This window comes from Erythrolamprus reginae, chromosome Z (genome assembly GCF_031021105.1).
Source record: "Erythrolamprus reginae isolate rEryReg1 chromosome Z, rEryReg1.hap1, whole genome shotgun sequence".
Lineage (NCBI taxonomy): Eukaryota > Metazoa > Chordata > Lepidosauria > Squamata > Dipsadidae > Erythrolamprus > Erythrolamprus reginae.
Window position 1 is genome coordinate 118,257,543 of NC_091963.1, and position 25,166 is coordinate 118,282,708.

Here is a 25,166-nt window from a genome sequence, read left to right on the forward strand (position 1 = left end):
CACAGATTGGCTCTCAACAAAGATAATTAATATTCAAGTTAAAATTCTTATCCTTGAAGTAAAAATGAATGCTGGAATTATTTAAATGTGTTGAAATATATTGAAATAATGTAAATTATGTAAATAGTTAATTTATAGATGTTCTTGCTGCTTCTGCAAAAAAAAAAGAGGACAGTTTCGCCTAGGAGGAAAGGAAGTCAGAGGATAATTTACTAATGTAGGCAAAAGTTCAACCTGTGAGTCATAGTTCCAAGAAAAAGATTGTATTCCTTCAGAAACAGGTTAGAGTGTCGACACAGCAGAAAATCAAAACTCTCAAGTTCTTTATTTTTCTACCTCTCACCTCCCTTTCCTTATGTTATCTCCAAACAGAATGGCTTTGTCACAGGTGTGTATCCCGCCAGCCCCTCCAGTTGGTTTTTCATGGTTACAGCCATCCTAGTAACCCAGTTCTCCCGCCTTGACCCCTCCATGGGCATGATTGACAAAATAAAGGAACATCTGCCAGTCAGGTAATTAGGGGAGAAAAGGAGAGAAGTCTTCATGATGAACTAATAATGGTTAATTTTGTGAAAGAAGCTAAGATCTGGTCAGACCTAATGGTTGAGTTCAGATAGCATCCTTAACCTAGCCAGGTATTAACTGTTATAGTCCCTTGATTTTGGCTCTAGCAGCAAAGTTTCTGTAACTGGTGAAGTGTTAGCATTGTGGGAAATACAGAAATCCAACATGTTTCCTGATTCCTATGTGCATTGATGCTTTATTATCCTGCATTATGAGGATAATATTGTGTTTCATCACTCCAGTTATCTTTTCCCTATTAGCAAGGCAGACAACATTGTGTATTAGGTAAGCAACATAATAAAAAGTCACTCCCAGTTTACCAAAATGTCCATCCTGGCATAGAAAGCTCTTATATTGAATAAGACCAATAGCCTAATATTTTCTGTACAGAGACATTCTTATTAAATAAAAACTTTTCCAGTGTTTTTTTGTTCACTTTTTTTTACATTTAATTGAAATAAACCAAACAGCTGAATTACTACAATGTAATAAAGCTATAAAGAACTTACAACTAATACAAAGGCAGCCATTTGATTTTAACTACCTTGGTTAAATGTATTGTGTGAACACAATCACTGACCATTTGCATTTCTCCATAGTTTGGGCAGATGTGTTTCAGAAACCTGAAATGAAATGATTAATTTTGGGATATTTTGGAACTCACAGGTGTGAACTAAGCATCAGATAATCCATTTTCCCTCCCCCCCCCCCACCTCATCCTTAACAGTCCTTAAATTAAGTTGTAGTCTACAGATGCAGGTTAGTTTACTTGAAGGATTGACTTTGTCTTTCTGCCATCCTCCTCTTTTTCTCCAGCAATTATCTGTCAGATCAGGGCCTGAATGTCCTTAGTGTCCTGGCCTTTTCCACAGCACTGTGGCTGGCTCTCATTATGACCATGCGTAGCATTCTTAAGATGCTGCTATGCTACCATGGATGGATGTATGAGGAGCATGGTCGGATATCCAACACCACAAAGATCTGGTTGGTATGTACTTACAGGACAAGTTTACTCTTAGAATGCAAGTTGGACATGGAGCCAACTGTTGGTGGGCTCAGCACACACAATTGTCCCAGATTTTGGTCACTATAACCCTGAGTGGAGCTGAAGCAGGTTTATATCACCGAGCAAATAGATTTTTCTAGCTAAAAATCTGGGAGTTTTTAATACATCTGCTGAGCAAGGCTATCAGAGGAGAAACTACAAATGTTGAATGCATTTATCGCAAGTATATCTACCCCCTCTCCTCTACAGCACAGGATACCATGTTGATTAATTTAATTAAACAGTTATGAGGGCAAAGATTTCAGGCAGGCTTTTAAAGTTAAGCACATGTTGTATATTATAAAAGGCAAAACCTTTTTCAATCAAGCTTGATTCCAGATAACTTTGTGTGTGTATATTCATGCAGTTTTATTGGCAAACTTACGTGGTGCCACTAATTTTTTTTTCCTGGGATGCTTTTTAACTTCCCAGGCTAATTTGCAAACTTGCCATTCCCTGAAAGTTTCTCATCCAAATACTAACCTTAGCTTTTGAGTTCAGACACATTTAATCAGAAGTTGCTACCAAATGCCTGAAGTAAAAAAACATTGCAATTATCAAAAACTGAAAAACACTGTTCCAGAATACTACTCCAGGATGCAATATTATTTTCATAAATAGGATAATAGAGAAAGAAGGAGGGACTCAAAGTCACCTAATGAGTAGGCTCTCCCTAACTTTCTCAGTACCATATCCTCTAAACAGTATACTACTCATCTACAGAGGGATATGTCCCTGAGCACTTACAATAGGTATGTTCAGAATCAAAGAGCAGATGAACAGGTTTAGCTAAAATGTTAATGATGGTTTATGGTGAAAAACAACACGGAGTAGCTTTTCCCAATCCAGATGTTGTATCATGATCTGGCTGTACAGGATGATAAAATTTCCATTTAGCACATCTAGAGGTACACACTCGTAAAAGGCTGCTGAAGAAAAATGTGATGAAATATTGAGCCATATCAGTTGCGAAGCAGCCAAAACTGAGGAGCATAGATACATATTAATACAGAAGAGCAGGTGTGTCTGTAATTCCCACAAAATCATTTAGAAGAAGGAGTGATTATGCCTGAGAAGATCAGATTAGGATTTGGAGAAGATGTAAAAACAAAAATTTCCTTGGGGCTTAGTTCTCATAGGATTGAGTTCCGCAAACAAACATAAAACCAGCTTCCAGATATGTAGTAAACTATGTCAGAAAAGAGGGCAATTCCATCCAGAGTTACAATGGTTTCACTATACAGTGATCCCCGTTTATTGCGTCCCCAACCATTGCGAACAGGGTACTTCGCTATTTTTCAACCCGGAAGTCAAAATACCATCTACGCATGCGTGCCCGTGGGCACGCATGCGTAGATGGCAACTGGGAGATCAGCTGCTGGGTGGCTTCCCTGAGTCTTCCCCCTCTTGCTGGCGTCAGCGAGGAGTTTCCCCACCGCCCACGCAAACTCCTCGCTGCCGCCCGCCCTTCGCCCGCCCACGCCGTTCATTCTCGCCGCTTTCGAGCTGAGTCCGGGAGCGAATTCGCTCCCGGACTCAGCTCGAAAGCGGCGAGAATGAACGGCGTGGACAAGCCGTTCCTTGCCGCTTGCTATCGGCGCTTTCGAGCTGAGTCCGGGAGCGAATTCGCTCCCGGACTCAGCTCAAAAGCGCCGATAGCATGCGGCAAGGAACGGCTTGTCCACGCCGTTCGTTCTCGGCGCTTTCGAGCTGAGTCCGGGAGCGAATTCGCTCCCGGACTCAGCTCGAAAGCGGCGAGAATGAACGGCGTGGACAAGCCGTTCCTTGCCGTTCGTTCTCGGCGCTTTCGAGCTGAGTCCGGGAGCGAATTCGCTCCCGGACTCAGCTCGAAAGCGGCGAGAATGAACGGCGTGGACAAGCCGTTCCTTGCCGTTCGTTCTCGGCGCTTTCGAGCTGAGTCCGGGAGCGAATTCGCTCCCGGACTCAGCTCGAAAGCGGCGAGAATGAACGGCGTGGACAAGCCGTTCCTTGCCGCTTGCTATCGGCACTTTTGAGCTGAGTCCGGGAGCGAATTCGCTCCCGGACTCAGCTCGAAAGCGCCGAGAGCCAGCGCCCCCCGGACCCCCAACCCGGGTTTGGGGGGCTGCTAGGAAGCCCTCCATGCCGGTGGCAAACAGCCGCGCCGCCCCCAATCTTCGGCTCCTCGCTAGCGCTGTGGGAGTAAAAACACCATCTGCACATGCGCAGATGGTGTTTTTACTTCCGCAGCGCTACTTCGCGAAAACCCGCTCGTTGCGGGGGGTCCTGGAACGGAACCCTCGCAACGAGCGGGGGATCACTGTACTCAGTTGGCATCATTTCTCCTGGGAGGGTCACAGACCTACCATGCAAGTCCAGAAAAAAGTGCAGTTTCGTTAAGGAGGTGAAAGCCAAATTCCTGCTGAGGAAAATTTTCCACTTTGGATCCACAAAGCTGCACAAGTCGTGTTATAACCTTTAGACCAGTGCTTCCCAACCTTGGCAACTTGAAGATATCTGGACTTCAACTCCCAGAATTCCCCAGTCAGCATTTGCTGGCTGGGGAATTCTGGGAGTTGAAGTCCAAATATGCCAGTGATGAACCTTGGTGGCTGCAGTTTGTAGTAATCCAGTGTCAGGGCAAACTTAAGTTATTTGCATTCTAATAAAAAAGACAAGATGACTTTCTGCTTTCCCCCTTTTTTCATATTAAAAATAATTGGACTGGTAGTTCAATCTTGCTTCAGCATAATTTATTGAATGGTGTAGGTAGGAGGATGTAAGACAGGCTACTAAGCATAGATAGCTGTGCCCCTCAATAGTTTTACTGTTATCTGCTACTTGAAGCAAATATTTTATTCTGCTTTATAGCAGGATTCACCATATCCTATTCCAATATAAAACAGGCACCTTTACTGTGAATTAGGCCAAAGAAAAATGCTGGAGTGAGAAAATTAACTTGTTGAACTGTGGGGTCTTGCTGACTTCTCCCTTTATCCCCTCACCTCATAGGCTTTGGTGAAAATCTTCTCTGGTCGTAACCCCATGTTGTATAGCTATCAGGCCTCACTGCCTCGCTTGTCGGTTCCGGCTATTAAGGATACAACGCGGAGGGTGAGTATGCAGCTTTTGTCCATATTCTTCTTACTTACAAGTGGGCATTCCAAGATTCTAAGATTTCTTGGACACTTGGTTCTGAAGCTGAAGGAATGCATCTTTGAAGTTGCGGTGTTCACAGGAGGAGTTGAAACAAGAAAGATAGAGGCCTACATTTGCCATCTCCATCTCTTTTATTCCGACCATAGATTTTGATGCTATATTTAGGATAATTTTAATACTGCTCTGCATTGGCTGCTGCTTTGAAAGACTGCTACTTGATGGAAGTAACTATTTCAAACTACCATATTTTTCAGAGTATCAGACGCATCAGAGTATAAGACGGATTTAGTTTTGGGGAAGGAAAATAAGGGGAAAAAAATCTGCCTATCAGTTATTTATCTTTGCCGCCAGGCCTGGGGCCATTAGATCTCCCCCCGACCAATGAATGTATTTAGAATGATCTATTGATTGAGTGAATGTTAATTGAATGTTTTTAAGTTTTTGGGATCTTTTAAAGTCTTTTAACTGTTATTAATTGGATCAAATTGTTTATTATGTATTCTATGTTTGTTGTGAGCCGCCCTGAGTCCACGGAGAGGGGCGGCATACAAATCCAATAAATAAATAAAATAATAATAAGTTCACGTCTCACCAGCTGAAGGTTGACACAGCCTTCCATCTTTCCAAGATTGGTAAAATGAGGACCCAGATTATTGGGGACAATATGCTGATTTTTAAAACTGCTTAGAGAGGGATGTAAAGAACTCTGCAACAATATATAAGTCTCTGCTATTGCTATCTATAGTAATTAAATGAGAATTTTATATGCAGGGCATCTTGACGTTATCATGGGATTTCAACAAAAACATATAATACCAGGGTGACCTCAGATGTTGGGGAGCTGGGAGGATGCCTTGAATGTTTCATGTTCTGACAGACTGTTCATTGATAGCTTTTTCTAGCTGAGCTCTTCAAATTTTGGAGTCTACAAGATCATAGCATCTCCCAAGACATGATGGCCAAGAATCACAGCTGTTTTATATTGCTGCGTTTAATTCCCCTACTCTCTGTACTAATTCCATGCTATTCTCTGTACTAAATGAGTTGGTCCAGCAGTCATGTGGGTTGCTCGCTGTCCAATCTGCATAGGACCAAGCCTTGTCTTTTTAAAAGATAGCTGGATCCATCCCTCCCAGAATTTGCTCGGTCCTCCTACCGGCAGGACACACGGTGACTCAGCTCCTCTCCAAACACCTTCCCTTCTTCTCTCTCTACTGGAATTCAAAACAAAAAAATAAGTAATTGGGGTTCTTTTGTTATTCTAAGCCCAAACGAAGTATTTAGCTCTCAAGCCATCCCTCCTGGGCGAGGCTCCAAATGGAGAAGCCGTGGCGAGGCTCAAACGACAATTGCGCGATCACTCTGCTCACTTAATTAATTAGATTTGTATGCCGCCCCTCTGTGTAGACTCGGCTCAGTGGAGGAGTCATCCTGGCCAATCAATTGGCTAGAACTGAGAGCAGTGTTGCTAGTTCTCAAGAAATTCAGGCCACACATCATCAATCAACACATGCTGATTCTAACAGACAATATGGCCACCAAAAGTTACATCTGTCGACAAGGGGTCACCCGATCCAAGGCTCTGATGCAGGAGGCTCTGAAACTGGGTCTCTGGGCAGAGAGACATCTACAGTCCCTTTCAGCCGACCACATATCGGGAGTCCTTAACATCCAAGTGGACTGGGTCTCCCGGTCGACTCTGGATCCAGGAAAATGTAGTCTCCACCCGGACTGGTTCCATCAGATCTGCCTCAAATTCGGTCACCTGTTTGCAACCACAACCAACACGCAATTCCCTCGCTTCTATTCCAGGTTCCTGTCCCTAGGAGCGGAAGCAACCAATGCTCTCAGAACTCCTTGGCCTCGGAGGCTGCTTTACATATTTCCCCCAATACCTATCCTACCAGACATCATTCACAAGATAATCCTTGAAGAGGCCCAAGTGATTGTGATAGCCCCTCACTGGCCTTGCCGTCCATGGTTTGCAGACCTCCAACAGCTCTCCACCCAGGCCCTCTGGTGACTCCCCATTTCAGGGGATATGTTGCATCAGGGCGTCTCTCACCATCCAGAACTGGAGTGGTTCAACCTCACTGCTTGGCTGTTATCCAGCGCGACTTAGACCTACGAGGTTATGACCCAGATGCGGTGGAAGTAATCTTTAAATCAAGAAAAATTTCCACTAAAAGTATTTACGACCATACCTGGTCTAAGTTCCACCAATGGTGTACTCAAGAAGGCCTCTCTCCTATCTGCCTTCCCATCCAAAGGATAGTGTCCTTCCTTATGAGAGGTTTTCACCAAGGTCTTTCAGCCAACACCATCTGTCGGCACCTGGCAGCCTTATCCTCGGTCCTGGTGGGACCTCGCAGGCAACCACTCCATAGGTTTCCCAAAATACAGGAATTATTAAAGGGTATTTCAAACCTCAGACCTCCTACAGTCCACAGATATCCATCTTGGGACTTTATCTCGAGTTCTGCACTCTCTTACACAAGCTCCATACGAACTGCTAATGTCCACCTCCTTCAGGCACCTGTCATTCAAGGTTGCCTTTCTGTTGGCAATCACCTCGGCTAAGTGCATTTCCAAACTGGCGGCACTCTCCATCCAACAAGACCTATGCCAGTTCCACCAAGACCAAATAGTCTTTCGCCTAGACCCGACCTTTCTACTAAAAGTCAGTTCCATGTTTCACAGATCTCAGGAGAAGATAGTATTGCCATCATTCTGCTCTAATCCAAATAATCATATTTCTATCAGATGGCACACTTTGGATCTCTCTAGAGCATTACAGATCTACATCCGTTGGACCAAGACCTTTTGTAGGTCAGAAGCCTTGTTCGTGGCCTACCATCCCAGATCTCTGGGTTCCAAGGTCTCATCAACAGTGTTGGGCTGTTGGATTCGAGGCGCAATCTCAAAGGCCTATGAGGCAGCCTGCCTCAACGTCCCAAGAGGAATCATAGCACATTCTATGAGAAGTGCTGCCATAACAGCAGCTTGTGCCACTCAGGCCCCATTGGAGGAAGTATGCAAGGCGGCCACTTTGGGTCTCACCCAACTCCTTCATACAGCATTACAAGATCAACTCTTACACCTCAGTTGACACTGCCTTTGGCAGAATAGTCCTTTAATCTGTCATTTCTCATGATGCTTAAACTAATCCCTCCGTAGGGATACATCTATTGGGTATGTCCCACGTGATTGCTGGACCCTCTCATTTAGTACAGAGAATAGGCATTGATTGCTTACCTGAATGCCTCTTCTCGTACGCTGAGCGGGTACAGCAGTCACTTCCCTACCAATGTTTTTTTCTGACTATTTGTTGTGTCTCTAATCTACACTTCTTATTCATGAGAGTTGAGCACCTTTGAGCCACCACTTTTGAGCCTAAGTCTACGGGTTCGCGAATTCTGGGAAGGAGCAGATCCAGCTACCTTTTAAAAAGACAAGGTTCGGTCCTATGCGGATTGGACAGCGAGCAACCCACGTGATTGCTGTACCCGCTCAGCGTACGAGAAGAGGCGTTCGGGTAAGCAATCAATGCCTATTCTTCTCCAGTGCAAAATATCTTTACAGATGTGAAAATATTCATTTATGATTCATCCTTTCACATTAGGGAACAGATGGTTTTTTCTTCTTCTTTCATTATCTTAGAAATTGCTTGATTTCCATTATGGCTGATACTGCCTGAAATTGAGACAATGACTAGATATAAAAAGAGAAACTAGCAAAATCTGAACTGATATCCCTATGTTTCTGGGGCTTTTGAACTTCTTTTTCATGCATCTACAAAGATTTACAAGGCCTCTGGTTTCAAATGTTCTTGTAGGAGAATGAATGTGACCAATACGTGAGTTTGGAATGTGGAAGAATTTTGGATAAAAGAATGAACTCTGCGCTTGCTAACATCTCACTCCACATTTTTCTTTCTTCCTTAGTATCTGGAATCCATACGACCTCTGATGACTGAGGAAGAATTCTTTCGAATGACGGGACTGGTCCGTGACTTTGAACGGACCCTTGGACCACAGCTGCAGTGGTATCTCACACTGAAATCTTGGTGGGCACCCAACTATGTGAGTGGGCCTTTCAAAAGGGAGAAGATATTTGGGAAGAACAGTGTAGTATAGTGATGGCGAACCTTTTTTTTCCTCAGGTGCCAAAACAGCTTGTGTGCACGCTATCGCGCATGTGCGGGTGCTCACACCCATTATTCAATGCCTCGGGAGGTTGAAAACAGCTTCCCCCACCCCATGCAGGCCCTCTGGAGGCTGGAAATTGCCTGTTTCCCAATTTCTGGGGGGCCCAATAGGCTCATGTTTTGCCCTCCCCAGGCTCCAAAGGCTTCCCTGGAGCTGGAGACAGTAAAAATGCCCTCCTCATCCCCTGGAGGCTCTTTGGAAGCCACAAATACCCTCCCAGAGTCTCTGTGAGCCAAAAATCAGCTGGCCAGCACACACATGCACATAGGGGCTGAGCTAGGGCAACAGCTCATGTGCCAGCAGATATGGCTCTGCATGCCACCTATGGCACCTGTGTCATAGATTCGCCATCACCGGTATAGTATACTGGGAATCCCAGCGACTGATTAGGTCCCACGGAGTGGGCCTTCTCCGGGTCCCGTCAACTAAACAATGTCGGTTGGCGGGCCCCAGGGGAAGAGCCTTCTCTGTGGTGGCCCCAACTCTCTGGAACCAGCTTCCCCCAGAGATTAGAACTGCCCCCACCCTCCTTCCCTTTCGTAAGCTCCTGAAAACCCACCTCTGTCGTCAGGCATGGGAGAACTGAGACATCTCCCCCGGGCATTTACAATTTATGCATGGTATGTTTGTATGTATGTTTGCTTAGTAAATGGGGTTTTTTAAATATTTTAAATTATAATTAGATTTGTCATGAATTGTTTTGTTTTGTTGTGAGCCGCCCCGAGTCTGCGGAGAGGGGCGGCATACAAATCTAATAAATAAATAAATATGCATATGGTGCTGTCTTTTTAATTTCTCCTTTCCCCCCCTTCTTCCATCTCTTTCCAGGTAAGTGATTGGTGGGAAGAGTATGTGTATCTCCGTGGGAGGAGCCCCCTGATGGTAAATAGCAACTATTATGGCATGGTGAGTTATCATAACTAAAGAATACCAACTAAAGAATACCAACAGGACGTGTTTTTTTTCTTCCAGCATTTCTGACCAAACCTTTTCCCCATCTTTTCATTTCTTCTGCACTCATTCTTCAGGATTTCCTTTATGTCACACCTACTCCAGTCCAAGCTGCTCGTGCTGGGAATCTTGTTTATGCCCTGTTGCAGTACCGACGCAAACTCGTCCGGGAAGAAATCAAACCAGTGAGTGAGATCAAAATATAGGGAAGATAAGAAATATGCCTATTGGAGAATAATGAAAGCTTCCTTCTGTCTGAATTAGTTAGTGGGAGTAAGACTAGGAAGAAGAAGATGTATACAGGTAGTCTTGAACTTACAACCACCAGAACCTCTGTTGCTGTTAAATGAGTCACACTCAATTTTAGATGCTCCATTTGCTGTGGTTTGAAACAAATCACAGTGGTTGTTATCATCCAATTGTTAAGCAAATTCCATTTTCCCCACTGCCTGTGCTAGTTGGAAGCCAGCTGAGAAGGTCACAAATAGCAATCACATGAGCCCAGGGTGCCAGAACCATAATTAAATACAGTGGTACATCCGTTCCAGAAGTGTGGTCGAGAACCGATTTGGTCGAGAACCGAATTAATTCATCCCATAGGAAATAATGGAAATGGATTTAATTGGTTCCCAGCCCATTGATTTGCTGGGAACCAATTAAATCTACAGTATTTCCTCTATTTCCTATGGGATAAAGATCTCAGGGGACGGGGTGAGAGAGAATGGGAGTCGGAATCCCGACACGGCCCTCCTGGCCACCCTCTTAACAGCCTCCCAGTCTCTACCTTGTAACTGCTCCAAGCTGCAGGAAGGGTAGGGCTGGCTGCAATACCGGCAGCTTTGGGGGGCTCCTTTCCACAGCGGTTCAGTTCATTACCTCCAGGCAGCTGCACCAACTTTTTCTTTCCCGGTTCCCGCGGCTTCCCTTCGAGGAGCAGCAGCAGTGTCAGGAACGTCACGTGATGAAGGGAAGCCGCCGGAGCCGGGAAAGAAAAAGTTGGTGCAGCTGCCTGGAGGTAACGAACGGGGAAGTGGAGATGTAGAAACAACCAGAACTGTGGTGCAAGCATAGTTTACAAAATCACAAAGAATCCCACATTTTCTTACAGGCCTCCTTTTAAGAAACTTCTGGGATATGTTGGTACCATGGGAAAAAAATAGCCATATTTGCATATTATAACCATCTTGATTAGTTTTAACCAAGTTAAAACTAAACATATACTATGGTTTAGTTTCAATTGCTAACCAGGTCAATTATTTACAAAGGATCTCAGTGAAATTCGCGGATGTACATAAATTTTACTCCTAGCCTTGCTGATCCAAGGTCTAAAATGAAAATACGTTCTTATGCTACTTACATTTTTCTTTAGTGTCAAGACAGTTGTATAATGTTCCAGTTTTGATGAGGACAGTTTTTTCTTTTTCTAGATCTAAATTGTTTAGTTGAGCATATATATATGAATTTCTCCTATGGTGGGGGCAGGAGCTACTGGATAGTTCTACTGTTCATTGGAAGTAAAAACAAAGCAAAACATGGGAAACTACAACCAGTTTCCTGTATTCACCGCATCACAACTGTTTTGAGTTTATCTTAAGCACAACTTAGGGTTCAAATACTGAATTGGCTCTTTGAAAATATGCAGGAAAGGAAAGATCAGAAAAGAGGCTTAAAGCAAAGCTAAAGGGGAATGAAAATGGGGCTATCCCAATATTTGTGAGCCGGGTATTATACCGGATTAAATGCACAGGTAGATTTGCTTTGCTTATTAAAGGCAAGGTATCACTGCCAGCTACATTGTAAGTCATGCTTTTTCTCAACAGTCTACAAGTTTGATCATTGGGCTTTTTGCTTGTGACATTTATTTATGCCTTGATTTTAAATGTTTTAGGATCACAGAGTATATTAAAGATAACAATAAATCTCTTCCCTATTTGGTTTTCTTTTCCCCATCTAATCTTGGGGTTCCCTGTCATCTGATATCAGAGCATGATTCCTAATTCCTTCATCCCCCTCTGTTCGGCCCAGTGGCAGCGCCTCTTCAACACCACCAGGTTGCCTGGGGAGGGTCAGGGTAAGTGAACTGGAAGACCCTAAGAGAAACAATATCCTTCTCACATCTGGCTATGGGAGACTTGTGCAAAATGAATCTCCTCTATGGGGTCTTTTGCTGGGTTTTCTGGTCCATATCTTCAGTGTTGCATTCTATGATTTCAGGACTTAACCATAATTCACTAATTCCTTCTGTCTTAACCATCCTTTGACAACTTGGTGCCTTCTGTGAGTGTTATGTCAACAACTTTCATCATCTCCAGCGGTACAGTGTTATTTGGCTAGGAATGATGGTAGCTATTGCAGTCCATTTCATATTGGGTGGTAGAAGTCATTCTAAGGTACCAAGTTGGCAATCAATCGCTGCCTTTAAAAAAAAAATCTGGTATCCCTTCTTGCTCTGGTTCAACATGGATAACTCACACATATTCATGTAGTCAGAACTGGAGTCACTTTTGGAACTTGGCCTAACCACTGGGTTCTTTTCTTGGCAGGACTATTCAAGTTGCTAGAAGTTCTTTTTTACTTCTTTCTAAGCTTCACAGCAGGCAAATCTTCTTGATTATTCCTTCGGTCTCTCTCTCTCTCTCACTTTCTGTCTCTGTCTCTCTCTCTCTCTTTCTTTTCTTGCTTCCCTCCGCTTCTCAGATGCTGATTCAAGGTTGCGTGCCAACGTGCTCAGCTCAGTATGAACGTATATTTAATACAACCCGTATCCCTGGTCTGGAGGGAGGTAGGACACTTCCGCATACCTTGTCCTCCTTTCCCAACAAATACCTGGATGCTATTATGTAGATTGTAAGGATGAATGGACTTCCAATCCACGATATTTGTCCTGCCACCATTTTTTATTTTAAAGTAGGATGGGGAACCTATGCTTCTCCAGATGTAAAGAATGGGACTTAAAACAGTAAAGGATGGGTCCAAACCTCTCAAAGGCCGAACCAATCCTAATTAGCATACCTGAGGATAGCCTCTTTTTGGTGTTCAAAACTTGGACACCTGAACCAGGTTTTACTGTTTCCTTAAATCAGCAATGGACAATTGTTTTAGTACTTGGAAGCCAACTTTAATAAGAGAAAGGTTCCAATAGGCAAAACACAACAATGCGAAGAGTAAAAGGTCAAAGAGTTTTATGAAACAAGGTCACTCTAGTACAGTGATGGCGAACCTTTTTCTCCTCAGGTGCCAAAAGAGCGTGCATGCACACTATAGCGCATGCGTGAGTGCCGACACCCATAATTCAATGCCCAGGGAGAGAGAAAACAGCTTCCCCCACCCCGGAGGCCCTCTGGAGGCTGGAAACAGCCTGTTTCCCAACTTCTGGTGGGCCCAGTAGGCTCATGTTTCACCCTCCCCAGGCTCCAAAGGATTCCCCATAGCCAAGGGAGAGTAAAAATGCCCTCTACCATCCCCCCTGGAGGCTCTCTGGAAGCCAAAAATGTCCTCCCAGAACCTCGGTGCGAGCCAAAATTCAGCTGGCTGGCACACACATGCACGTTGGAGCTGAGCTAGGGCAACAGCTCACGTGCCAGCAGATATAGCTCCACGTGCCACCTGTGGCACCGTGCCACAGGTTTGCCATCACTGCTTAGTATTTTCCCTTTTTTCTATCTGGATTTTCATTATTTGTGGGCTTCTAAGATTTTTTAAACGAAGTCTACTTAGTTTAAGTACTTAAATTCAATATTGTTAGATTCATATATTGTTTAAATCTGACTGTTGCATCAATAGCTCAGAATCTTTTGACTAGGGTAGTGTAGGTGCCCGAGCAAGTGCATTGGCAAAGTGTGGCAATTCCAATATGGGGACAAAAATTGCCACCAGTTTCCAGTCGCTAGGGTGGTAAAGTGGCTCCAAGATTTGCAAAAATAAAAATAAAAAATGTCTCCCCCAACAATATTAAAAGATTGAAGGGGTGTGTACAAATCCTGGATACAGGGCTGCAAAGAGAAAAATGGGCATTTATTTCAGCTCATGTTCATTGTGTGCGGCCTTCTTTTATTCCTCTTTGACTACTGCAGCTTTCCTTAGTTGGTGAACTTTAGGGATATAAGAATTTCCACTCACATTTTGCTGGCTGGGAATTTTGGATCTCCCAACCTAAGGTTTCACTTTGTGAAAATTTAACACCAGAGAAAGTGCAAGAGTTTGCTGCAATTGCTTGAATATAAAATGCTTGACCTCTTACTGTCTTTATTTAAATCAGAACTATTGGCCTGGGATGAGAGATATATTTCAATTATGGAACAGGACATAACTTTTCACAGAGTTATGATTCCTCCTTTTCCTTGGGAAGCCCCTTTGGGAGGAGGTAGGTGGCTCGGCTGCCTATACGTCGAGTGAGATACAGTGGAGTTTTTATCTTATGTCCTTCCTACCCAGATACGATCCAACATCTACAAGACAGTGATCACATTGCGGTATACCACGCAGGACGCTTATTTCGGGTATCGCTGTATTACAAGGGGAAGCTGCTGGAGCCCTGTGAACTTCAGGCACAGTTTGAAGCTATCCTTTGTGACCCTACACCCCCTCTACCTGGGGAGGAGAAATTGCCTTCAGTGACTGCAGGTGAAAGGTGAGAGGCTGACCTGTCCTTCATCCAGCCTTTCAGTAAATTGGTTGGACCTGTGGCAGCGAATAGAATAGAATAGAGATAGCCAATTTGTGGTTGCTTTTCAAACTTTTTCCAGGAAAAGACATTACACTTGCTATAATTTCCAGCAATGATTATATAGGATATTCCCACAGCTAGTTTCCTAGAGTGTTCTCAGATTCATTCCCGATAAATTTAAATGATACCACTGGGATATCTTTTACCTTCCCAGAAGAAACATTTAATAAGACAACTAGGATATCTTGTATATTCCCAGAATAAAAGTTTAATAAGGCAATCTATATAATAGATTTGAACATGAACCAGAAAGAATAGAATAGAATAGAATAGAATAGAATAGAAATCTATTGGCCAAGTGTGATTGGACACATAAGGAATTTGTCTTGGCGCATATGCTCTCATTGAACAAAAGAGAAAATATATGTTTGCCAAGAATCATAAGGTACAACTCTTAATGATAGTCTGGGTACAAATAAGCAACCCAATCATGCTAGGAACCCGTCAATGTAAATTGTAAGGACAGAAGCAACAAAGTTACAGTCATACAATCATTTGTGGGGGGAGATGGGTGATGGGGACGATGAGAAGATTCATGGTCGTTCAGACTTAGTGAATGGGCTGATTCACACTATGCTCCTTTTCATTCAAAGGGCTTGAAGAGAATAAGTCTAGATAGAAATTCACGTGTGTCAAGGCCTCTACATTCACTCGTCATCATATCTCTCCACTCTGCAGTTATCTACCCTCATGCCACGTTGCCTGTCACTGCCTTGCTTCCTTGTGCCGTCACGCCCTGCTATGCTCTGCCCTCCTTTACTTTTGTTCCCCACTATGTGGGTATAGTTATATATTTGAGTGTACTTTTAACGTCTACATTTCTTACTTAAGGAGTATTTTGCTCCTTTGTTTATACTCTCCATCTTTGATGGCCCTGCCCACTTCTGGAGGGCAACTTCTGGGACCTCTGGGACGCTCCATTCTCTGGGAGGGGGTGAAGACCCTAGCTTAAGACAAGCTCACCCTTTTCATGTTTCCCTCCCTCTGAATAAAATACTAAAGGATAGTCACTCAGAGCCCTTGTTGTGGTCCTCGTTATGGTATTATGCAACCCACCGGGCTCTCTACATGGGGCTACCTTTGAAAAGTGTTCGGAAACTTCAGATCGTGCAGAATGCAGCTGCAAGAGCAATCATGGGCTTCCCTAAATATGCCCATGTCACATCAACACTCCGCAGTCTGCATTGGTTGCCGATCAGTTTCCGGTCACAATTCAAAGTGTTGGTTATGACCAATAAAGCCCTTCATGGCACCGGACCAGATTATTTTAGGGACCGTCTTCTGCCGCACGAATCCCAGTGACCAGTTAGGTCCCACAGAGTGGGCCTTCTCCGGGTCCCATCAACTAAACAATGCCGCTTGGCGGGACCCAGGGGAAGAGCCTTCTCTGTGGCGGCCCCGGCCCTCTGGAACCAACTCCACCCAGAGATTAGAATTGCCCCCACCCTCCTTGCCTTTCGCAAGCTACTTAAAACCCACCTCTGCCGCCAGGCATGGGGGAATTAAGATTCCTTCTCCCCCTAGGCCTTTACAATTGTATGTATGGCATGTTTGTATGTATGTTTGGGTTTTTTTTAATATATATTAAGGGGTTTTTAATTCCTTTTTAGTATTGGATTATTATTGTATACTGTTTATGATTGCTGTTAGCCGCCCCGAGTTGTCGGAGAGGGGTGGCATATAAATCCAATAAAACTAAACTAAACTAAGGTGGTTCGTGCACATCCATAGTTGATTAGGTAGAGCGCGATAAATGGAATATATTATATTATATTATAATATTAGATTAGATTAGATTAGATTAGATTAGATTAGATTTATTAGATTTGTATGCCACCCCTCTCCTCAGACTCGGCAAAGAGAGGGTAGAAAAGAGTGAATGAACCTCACTTTGGAATCTCTACCATCTCAACACCTATTTTTCCTCCTCCTGGAAGAAAACCAAAATTGGATATGGAAAAAATCCATTGTTTTTATTTCTTTAGCCATGCCCTAAAACTGATCTTAGGAGTTCGGATAGTCCTTTCTTTGCATCCTTTCACTGTTGCTGCTTATGAAGCCAAAAGATATACAAGTCCATGCAGTGACTCCAAAGGGGATAAAGGAAGGGTCCTTCTTTAATATGGAATAGGCTGTAATATGGAATTAGGGAAATGATCGCCCATTCTCACCAAAGTCAGCTTTATTTATTTAATGTATTTGTTTTATTCGGCTTCTGTGCTGCCCAATCCCGAAGGACTCAGGGCGGCTTACAACAATATAACAATACAATTTACAATAAGAAGAAGTGAAATATAAATTAAAACGATAATCCCATATAAACCCCACCACCACCACTCAAACAATCCAATCAACACATGCATACCATTCAATACAATTTGACCATGAAAGATGTAAAAGCCAGGTCTTTGTAGCCTTTTGGAAGGCCAGCAGGGTGGGGCCAGTACAGACATCACAGGGAGAGTTGGTTCCATAGAGCCGGGGCGGTCACAGAGAAGGCCCTCCTCCACGGGCCCGCCAACCTGCATTGCTTAGTCAATGGGATCTGGAGGAGGCCAACCCTGTGCGATCTTATTGGTCTCTAGGAAGTATGCAGCAGGAAATGGTCCCGTAAACAGTTGTTACTTCTTTGGATTGGGGTGGCACCCCAGCTCCTAACAATTATGGTTTAATGTTTTTTGTAGAGATGCCTGGGCCCGTGTCCGCCAAACCTTCTTCCAGTCTGGGATTAACCAGCTGTCCTTGAGTATTATTGAGAAAGCTGCTTTCTTTGTCAGTCTCGATACAAGTGAGCAGGGCCTGCGAGGGCCCAATCCAGGTCAGGCTTTGGATTGCTATGCAAAATCCTTGCTACACGGACACTGCTGTGACAGGTAGGTAATATCCTCTCTGCAACCAACCTGCCAAGATTGTACACTAGAATCACATATTCCTCACGGTTCTTGAACAGAGAAATCATACCAAAATATCACTTCCTTCATACAAAAAAACAACAACACTACACTACACTTTCCCCATAAGGCCTGGTTTTGTTTCCAAATAATTTTCTCCTGGCTGTGATACCCTTTCCCAGAACCCTATTATGTTCCTTGTATGCCAGTAAACATTCCTCCAATATCAGTGGTAGAATGAACAGTTTGAAGTATAAGAGAGTGGCATCATGATAGGAGGGTCGCCCAGAAAGTAATGCACCACATTTTTTTTCTTCAACAATTATTTATAGAACACAATGAAACTTATACACAAGATAGAATGATGTTTCTTCTACACTCCCTATTTTTCCACATAATCTCCATCCCGTTCTATGGCCTTCCTCTAGTGAGACACAAGGGCTTATATGCCCCGTCGGTACCACTCCTTGTTCTGGTCACAAAGCCATTTCTGCACTGTGCGAATCACCTCTTCGTCATCCTCAAAATGCCTTCCACTAGTGGTATCCATTCAAATCCATGCAGATTCTCCATAAACTGTACACAAATGTTTGTGAATGTTCCCAATAGTTTCTTTCTCCACAGTGAGAAATTCAATGATGACACGCTGCTTGTAACGTACATTACTTACAGACGCCATTTCAAAACACTGCTGCAGCTACGCTATCTGTCTGAAGAAACACAAAATTTACACACACACTCCTGACAATTCAAACAATGTACAGTGGTGCCTCTACTTAAGAACTTTTCTAGATAAGAACCAGGGGTTCAAGATTTTTTTACCTCTTCTTAAGAACCATTTTCTACTTAAGAACCCGAGCCCAGAAAAATTTCCCAGGAAATTTGAGAGTGTCACAAAGGCCCAACCAGTTTCCTGCCATTCCCCCTTTAATCCTGGCCATCTCAGGCTTTTCTGGGCTACCAGAGGAGCCTTTCAGTGGGGCTCCCCTTCTTTCCTGCCTGGGTTTCTCTCTCTGGCGCAGTGTATGGAAGGCAGCCTCGCTCCGGGTGTATGGGAGGCGCATGCTCCTCCTCGCCGCCTCAGAGCCCCTCTTCTTTTTTTTTAAGACTTAAAGTTTTGGATTTTTTGGATTCCCCTCACCTCACCTTTTTCCTTCGACAGCAACTGTCATCCTCCCCCTCTTCTTCTTCTTCCTCCTCCTCTGACCCAAATTCTGAGCTTTTATTCCTTTTCTAAAGGTTTTGCACGCATTATTTGCTTTTACATTGATTCCTATGGGAAAAATTGCTTCTACAGTAGTTCCTCACCTATCGCTGGTGTTACGTTCCAGACCCGGCCGCGATAGGTGAAATCCGCGATGGGGAATTTATCGACTGATAGTAATTATTTAAGTATTTATATTGTAATTGTTTGGTAAGTTTTCATTGTTTTAAGTGTTTATAAACCCTTCCCACACAGTATTTATTTTAGATACAGTATTTAAATACAGTATTTACAATTTTAGATATATTTTTTTAAAAAAATCTGCCGATCGACTTCCTCAGAAACCCACGAACCAGCGAAGATCCGCGAATGATTTTTCTTATTAATATTTCTTGAAAACCCGCAATGAAGTGAAGCCGCAGTAGATGAAGCGCGGTATAGCGAGGGACTACTGTACTTACATACTTTTCTACTTAAGAACCTGGTCATGGAACGAATTAAGTTCTTAAGTAGAGTACCACTGTATATCTAAAGTTTCACATTCATACCGTGACTATAGGCTGGGGGAAAAATGTAGTGCACTACCTTCTGGGTGACCCTCCTATGTTCTGTTGCCAGGCCCCTGAAACAAGTTGTTTTGTGTCCCCAAGATGGAGGCAGGCATGTCCACATTTGTATCTTTGATTATGAGAAGAATAGGGAACAGCCTACAGAAAAGAGAATGCCACTCTTTTCTCACAGGTGGTTTGACAAATCTTTCAACCTGATTGTTTACCGCAACGGGAAAGCTGGAATCAATGCAGAACACTCATGGGCAGATGCACCTATTGTTGGACATCTTTGGGAGGTAAAGCTCCAGTTGGCTTCTCTAGCATAGGAATTGTTGGAGGGAGGGGTGGAATGGAGGCCACTTCGATTCTCCAGGGTTCTAGGGAATGGGGGTGCTAGCTCAGTGTGAAGGATGCAGCAAGGGAATCAAGAAAGTTGAGCTTTTTCTTGGGTGGCCTTTTTTCACAGTACACACTTGCCACAGATGTATTCAAGCTGGGATATGATGATGATGGGAACTGCAAAGGCAAGATGGACCCCACCATCCCACCACCCCAAAAACTGGAATGGGAAATATCACCAGAGGTAAGTTCAGACTCTGGTGAAGACAAAAGTTTTGACACATACACACACAGAGAATGTTATGTCAGTTGAGTTGTGATAGGACAGGGTTTATTGACGTAAGTGGTCTCAACGGAGGTATTACAGGAAGAATTGTAGCTGATGTCTAGGAGTGGCTTTCTTTATTTTTCTGTCTTTCTTCAACAATGCTAATTGAATATTAAAGTACTTAAAAGCCTTTCAGTTAGGTTTGTACAATATGCTAAGCTTAGTTAATTCTAACACTTTGCTTTTTTTTTTCTTGTTTAGCATCTTGTGGGTAAACCTAGTTCATGAGTTAGTTCAATAACCATGTTATTTATTAAATTTTAAACAATGTATTAAATAATTTTTATTGATAAAATTTGATGGTTTGCTGCTGAATGTAATGGTGTGAAGTTTGGAGACTAAGGATTGCAAAACAACAACAACAGAGAAAGAGATTTGAGATGTACATGCTGTCTATGGATTGCCCATCCATTTATTATTAATTTTTTTTATTTGATTTGAATTGAATTGGAACTGCTCCAGTCTATAGTGACTCTGGGCAGTTCACAATACATTAAACACAATGTATAGGATATAAGCACATGGCCCATTGCTGATTAATTTTGTTACTCCTTCTGAAGACTAAAGTTAATAGACTTTAGACCAGGGGTGTCAAACTCAATTTCATTAGCATTAGCAATAACATTTAGACATATACTGCTTCATAGTGCTTTTACAACCCTCTCTAAGTAGTTTACAGAATCAACATACTGACTCCAACAATCTAGGCCCTCATTTTACCCATCTCGGAAGGATGGAAGACTGAGTCAACCTTGAGCCGGTGGTGAGATTTGAACTGCTGAACTACTTCAGTTAGCTGAAGTAGCCTGCAGGGTTATACTCTAACCACTGCACCATCCCAGCTTTCATTGAGAGCTGCATCAGGATTGTGTTTGATCTTGGGGTAGTGGGAGTCCAGAGTGGGCATGGCCAACTCAAAATCACTCACGTTGGGGAGTGCCTGTAGTGACCCAAGTACTAAAAAACAGTCTCGCGATATGAATAGTGTTTTTCCTTTTCTTATTCTTTTCCGCTCTTCTTTTTTTCTTTCCTTTTCTCTTTTATTCTTTCTTTATTTTTATTTTTTTCTTTCCTTCCTGGACTTTTAAAGAGACACAAATTTGGATATTTTCTATTGTTAAGGGCAGTTATGATAAAATGAGGGTGTGTTTTTTTTAAATGGGATTGAAACACGATGGCATCGTTAGGAAAAACAGCAAATAGCCAAGAGAAATTTAGACAGCTATAGCACTTCAAATATAAATGAAAGCAAAGAACATTATCTAAAATCCGGGCTTTTAAAGAGACATAAATTTGGATATTTTCTATTGTTAAGGGCAGTTATGATAAAATGAGGGCTTTGGGTTTTTTTTAATGGGACTGAAACACGATGGCATAGTTAGGAAAAACAGCAAATAGCCAAGAGAAATTTAGACAGCTATAGCACTTTAAATATAAATGAAAGCGAAGAACATTATCTAAAATCCGGGTGATAACATTTGGAAAGGAAGTAGCACAGGATGAATGATATATACCAGAAATAATTGGATGAATAATTTGAAAAATTTGATTAATTCGACTAAGAAATTGGCATTTGATATTGTATTGTATTATATTTTAATTTGAGGTATGTAAATTGGAATCTCTGTAAGGTGTGAAAAACAATAAAAAATTTATACTCCCCTCTATAGTTCCCACTAAGCTGAGCAGTGAGCAATCGCTCACTTAAAAATAATCATCAACTCAGAGTTTTCCAAACCTGCCCAGAAGCCGAGAGGGAAAGAGGGAGAGGGAAGGAGAGAGAGAGGAAGAGAGGAAGAGAGAGAAACAGATAGAAAAAAGAGAGGAAGGAAAAGAGAAAGAAAAAGAATGGGAGTAAGGAAGAGAGAAAGAAAATCAAAATCTAGTTTGAAACTAGCTCAACTATTTAAGTGGCATTTTGATATTGATAGAGTTGCCCTATTATGAGCTCACTGTTATAGACACACAGTACAGTATTTTATTTTGAAATTCTCTGAGGCAAAACAGGGTGGGTTTTTTGTTTGTTTGTTTGTTTATTCATTCATTCATTTATTTATTTATTTATTATTTCTGTGCCGCCCAGTCCCAAAGGGACTGCCGCTCAAACACTATAGTTTTCCACCCACCCACCCCAAAAAATTAGAGTGAACACTGCTCCCCTCCTCCCCCCAAAAACAGTCTCCCGGGGTTCTGGTTTTGGCTGCAATAGCCTCCTGCAACCCTCTGCCAGTGAAAACAGAGCTCAGGAGGGCCACACATGGCCTTCCCGGGCTCTATTTTTTCTGGCAGAGGCACTGCAGACTGGTCCTTCATTGTTTCCAGGAGGGTTCCATGGGCCAGACCTAAGTACCTCGTGTGCCAGATCTGGCCCATGGCCCTTGAATTTGACAATCCTGCTTTAAACAGAAATGAACTATTGGGAAGGGAATTAGAAATAAGGGAAAGGTGATTTTCCCATGATATCTCCTCTGGGCTTTGCTAATCATCGTTTCTCATTCTTGACAGTGCCAACAGGTGATCTTGCAATCCTTTATTTTGGCTCATGCTTTGGCCAGCGACGTTGATTTTCACGTCTTTACCTTTAAGGACTTTGGCAAATGTCACATTAAGAAATGCCGCACTAGTCCGGATGCTTTCATCCAGCTCGCCCTTCAACTAGCACATTATCGGGTAAGACACTTGATTAACCAGTTGGTTAACTAGTTAAGTGCAACTGGGTTAAAATCGTCAATATGTTGCTGATTTCAAAACATTTTACTTAGGGAATTATTGGAGAAAATGATTGAAGAAAAGGTCTTTTTTCTTATAGCAGAATAAGTAGTCACTTGGATTGCATTTATACAGAAGAAATAAATTGGAACTGTTCTGATTCAGGGTTCTCGTAATCTGAATTTTGTTAATGAAATACAATGGTACCTCGGTTCTCGAACGCTTTGGTTCTCGTACATTTCGGATACCGAACAAAATTTTCGTCAAAAATTTGCTTTGGTATCTGAACAAAAATTCAGATACCGAACAGCCACAGAAAATTTTGTTTATTATCCGAAATGCTACAAGATCTGAGGGGATGGGGTAAGACGGAATGGGAGTCGGAATCCGACACATCCATCCTGGCTGCCCACTTAACAGCCTCCCAGTCTCTAGTCTAAGCGCTCCAAGCTCTAGGAAGGGTGGGGGCGGCTGCAATACCGGCAGCTTCGGGGGGCTTCTTTCCTCAGTGGTTCATCTTGTTACCTGTAGGCAGCTGCACCAACTTTCTCCTTCCCGGTGGTGGCGGCGGCTTTCCATCAAGCAGCAGCAGTGCCGGGAATGTCAGCGACTTCCCTTCCTCGTGTGACGTTCCCGGCACTGCTGCTGCTCGATGGAAAGCTGCCGCCGCCGCCGCCAGGAAGGAGAAAGTTGGTGCAGCTGCCTACAGGTAACAAGACGAACCACTGAGGAAAGGAGTCCCCCGAAGCTGTCGGTATTGCAGCTGCCCCCATCCTTCCTACAGCTTGGAGTGCTTAGACTATAGAGCTCCTCAGATCTTTATCCCATAGGAAATAAAGGAAATAGGGGCTGGGAACCAATTAAATCCATTTCCATTATTTCCTATGGGATAAATTAATTCGGTACTCGACCAAATCGGTTCTCGACCACACTTCTGGAACGAATTGTGGTCGAGAACCGAGGTACCACTGTACCTTGGATTCATGCTCCCAGATGGACATTTCGCCTTCTCTGATCCAAGAGGCTGTATTTTTCCACCTCCATGGCATCAACATTTTACTTTGCTTAATTTTCAGGGACAATATTCAAATAGTGAGCCCTTTCTTGTTAGTCTGTATGTCCTCCTCTTGCTGTCCTAGGACATGAACAAGTTCTGTCTCACTTATGAAGCATCTATGACTCGTCTTTTTCGGGAAGGCCGAACAGAAACAGTTCGTTCCTGCACCATTGAATCTTGCAACTTTGTGAATGCAGTGATGGATCCTACTCAAACTGTGAGTTCTAATGTCTAGTAGGAATGATTCTGGGGGAAGTCGGTGAGTTATAATGAAGTCAGTGAGTTACACTACATTACAAATGAGAGGTTCAAGTTTGATGCTGCTACAGATAGTCCCCCACTTATGAACCATTGATCAGTGATTGTTTGATTACGGCCAAAAGAATAAAGATAGAGCGGAGATGGGAGGCAGTCATGCACATTACTGAGTCTTAGGGTTGGGAGAAATGACTTAATATCATCTGATAACAACTGCTAAAATCTACTTAATGATGGCAGTGAAGATTGCATTATATAGTCAATCAATCAATATCAACTTTATTTGATTAGTCAATCGACCATATCAAAGCGAGGAAAAGGACCACATCTGTCATCATAAAACTGTGACTGGTTAAAATACAATAAAATTGGCTAAAATAGAGGGAATTTGAATAAATAATAAGTTAAAATGCAGTATAATATGCTAAAATTGAGTAGTAAAACATGAGAATATAACTCGTGCAAAGAATTATATTAAACAAATCTAAGATACTGATATAAAATATTCTTAAGTGAGTTCATCTCCTTTGCATGCCACCCCAATATGTTCTATAAAACGTATTCTCATCTGAACAGCCCTGACTATAAACTTAGCGGTTCTAGAAACTACATATATATTTGTACCCTGAAGAAAATACGATAATTGTTTATTACAGTCCCAGTGTATGATTTTGTCAAGTAGGGGCTGTAAATACTGAGGTCTTACTGAGGAGTATAGTTTACAATTATATAGTCAGTGATGAGCTCCTATGGATATTGTCACTTATGCAGAACCGGTAGAAAATTTTTGCATTTTTTTCTTTTTTTCCCTTCTGGGCTCTGGGTATATTTTTGCTATCACAGTAAATGAGGTTGAATGTGTATAATTTTAGAAGAGCTGTGTGTGTGTGTGTGTACATACACACAAAGTTTATATAGTAGATAATGTGTATTTTTGTGTGCCTATGTGTAATACATATGTACACATATGGCATGTATACATAGAATTAAATAGTATATTTTGGATGTTCAGTAATAGTAAATAGATAGGGAAATCGTATCTCTTTGAGGTGAGGAGAGGCCAGGCACCCTAATCCTAACCCAAACCCTTGACATAAGTGACGGCAAGTTGGCCATCTTTAAGCCAGTCACATGACCTTTAAGCCAGGCCTGGTCACATGATCGTCAAGCACTCCCACTTGGTCACATGGCCAGCAA

The 25,166-nt window shown here is 42.7% G+C and overlaps 1 protein-coding gene across 6 annotated transcripts in view; it reads left to right on the forward strand.

Moving 5' to 3' along the window:
- CPT1C (carnitine palmitoyltransferase 1C) overlaps window positions 1-25,166 on the forward strand; it is a 54,343-nt gene that overhangs the window by 21,154 nt on the left and 8,023 nt on the right. For 4 of the 6 annotated variants that reach the window (XM_070729968.1, XM_070729967.1, XM_070729966.1 and 1 more), the window contains 13 exons: window positions 373-512; window positions 1,381-1,552; window positions 4,601-4,702; window positions 8,692-8,829; window positions 9,784-9,861; window positions 9,984-10,091; window positions 11,890-11,977; window positions 14,341-14,536; window positions 17,317-17,505; window positions 19,469-19,574; window positions 19,745-19,861; window positions 22,451-22,615; window positions 23,794-23,928. In XM_070729968.1, coding sequence (XP_070586069.1) covers window positions 373-512; window positions 1,381-1,552; window positions 4,601-4,702; window positions 8,692-8,829; window positions 9,784-9,861; window positions 9,984-10,091; window positions 11,890-11,977; window positions 14,341-14,536; window positions 17,317-17,505; window positions 19,469-19,574; window positions 19,745-19,861; window positions 22,451-22,615; window positions 23,794-23,928 — 1,734 coding nt within the window. Of the gene's footprint in view, window positions 1-372; window positions 513-1,380; window positions 1,553-4,600; window positions 4,703-8,691; window positions 8,830-9,783; window positions 9,862-9,983; window positions 10,092-11,889; window positions 11,978-12,603; window positions 12,689-14,340; window positions 14,537-17,316; window positions 17,506-19,468; window positions 19,575-19,744; window positions 19,862-22,450; window positions 22,616-23,793; window positions 23,929-25,166 lie in introns of all 6 variants that reach the window. The other 2 variants (XM_070729970.1, XM_070729971.1) reach the window with 2 other exon arrangements.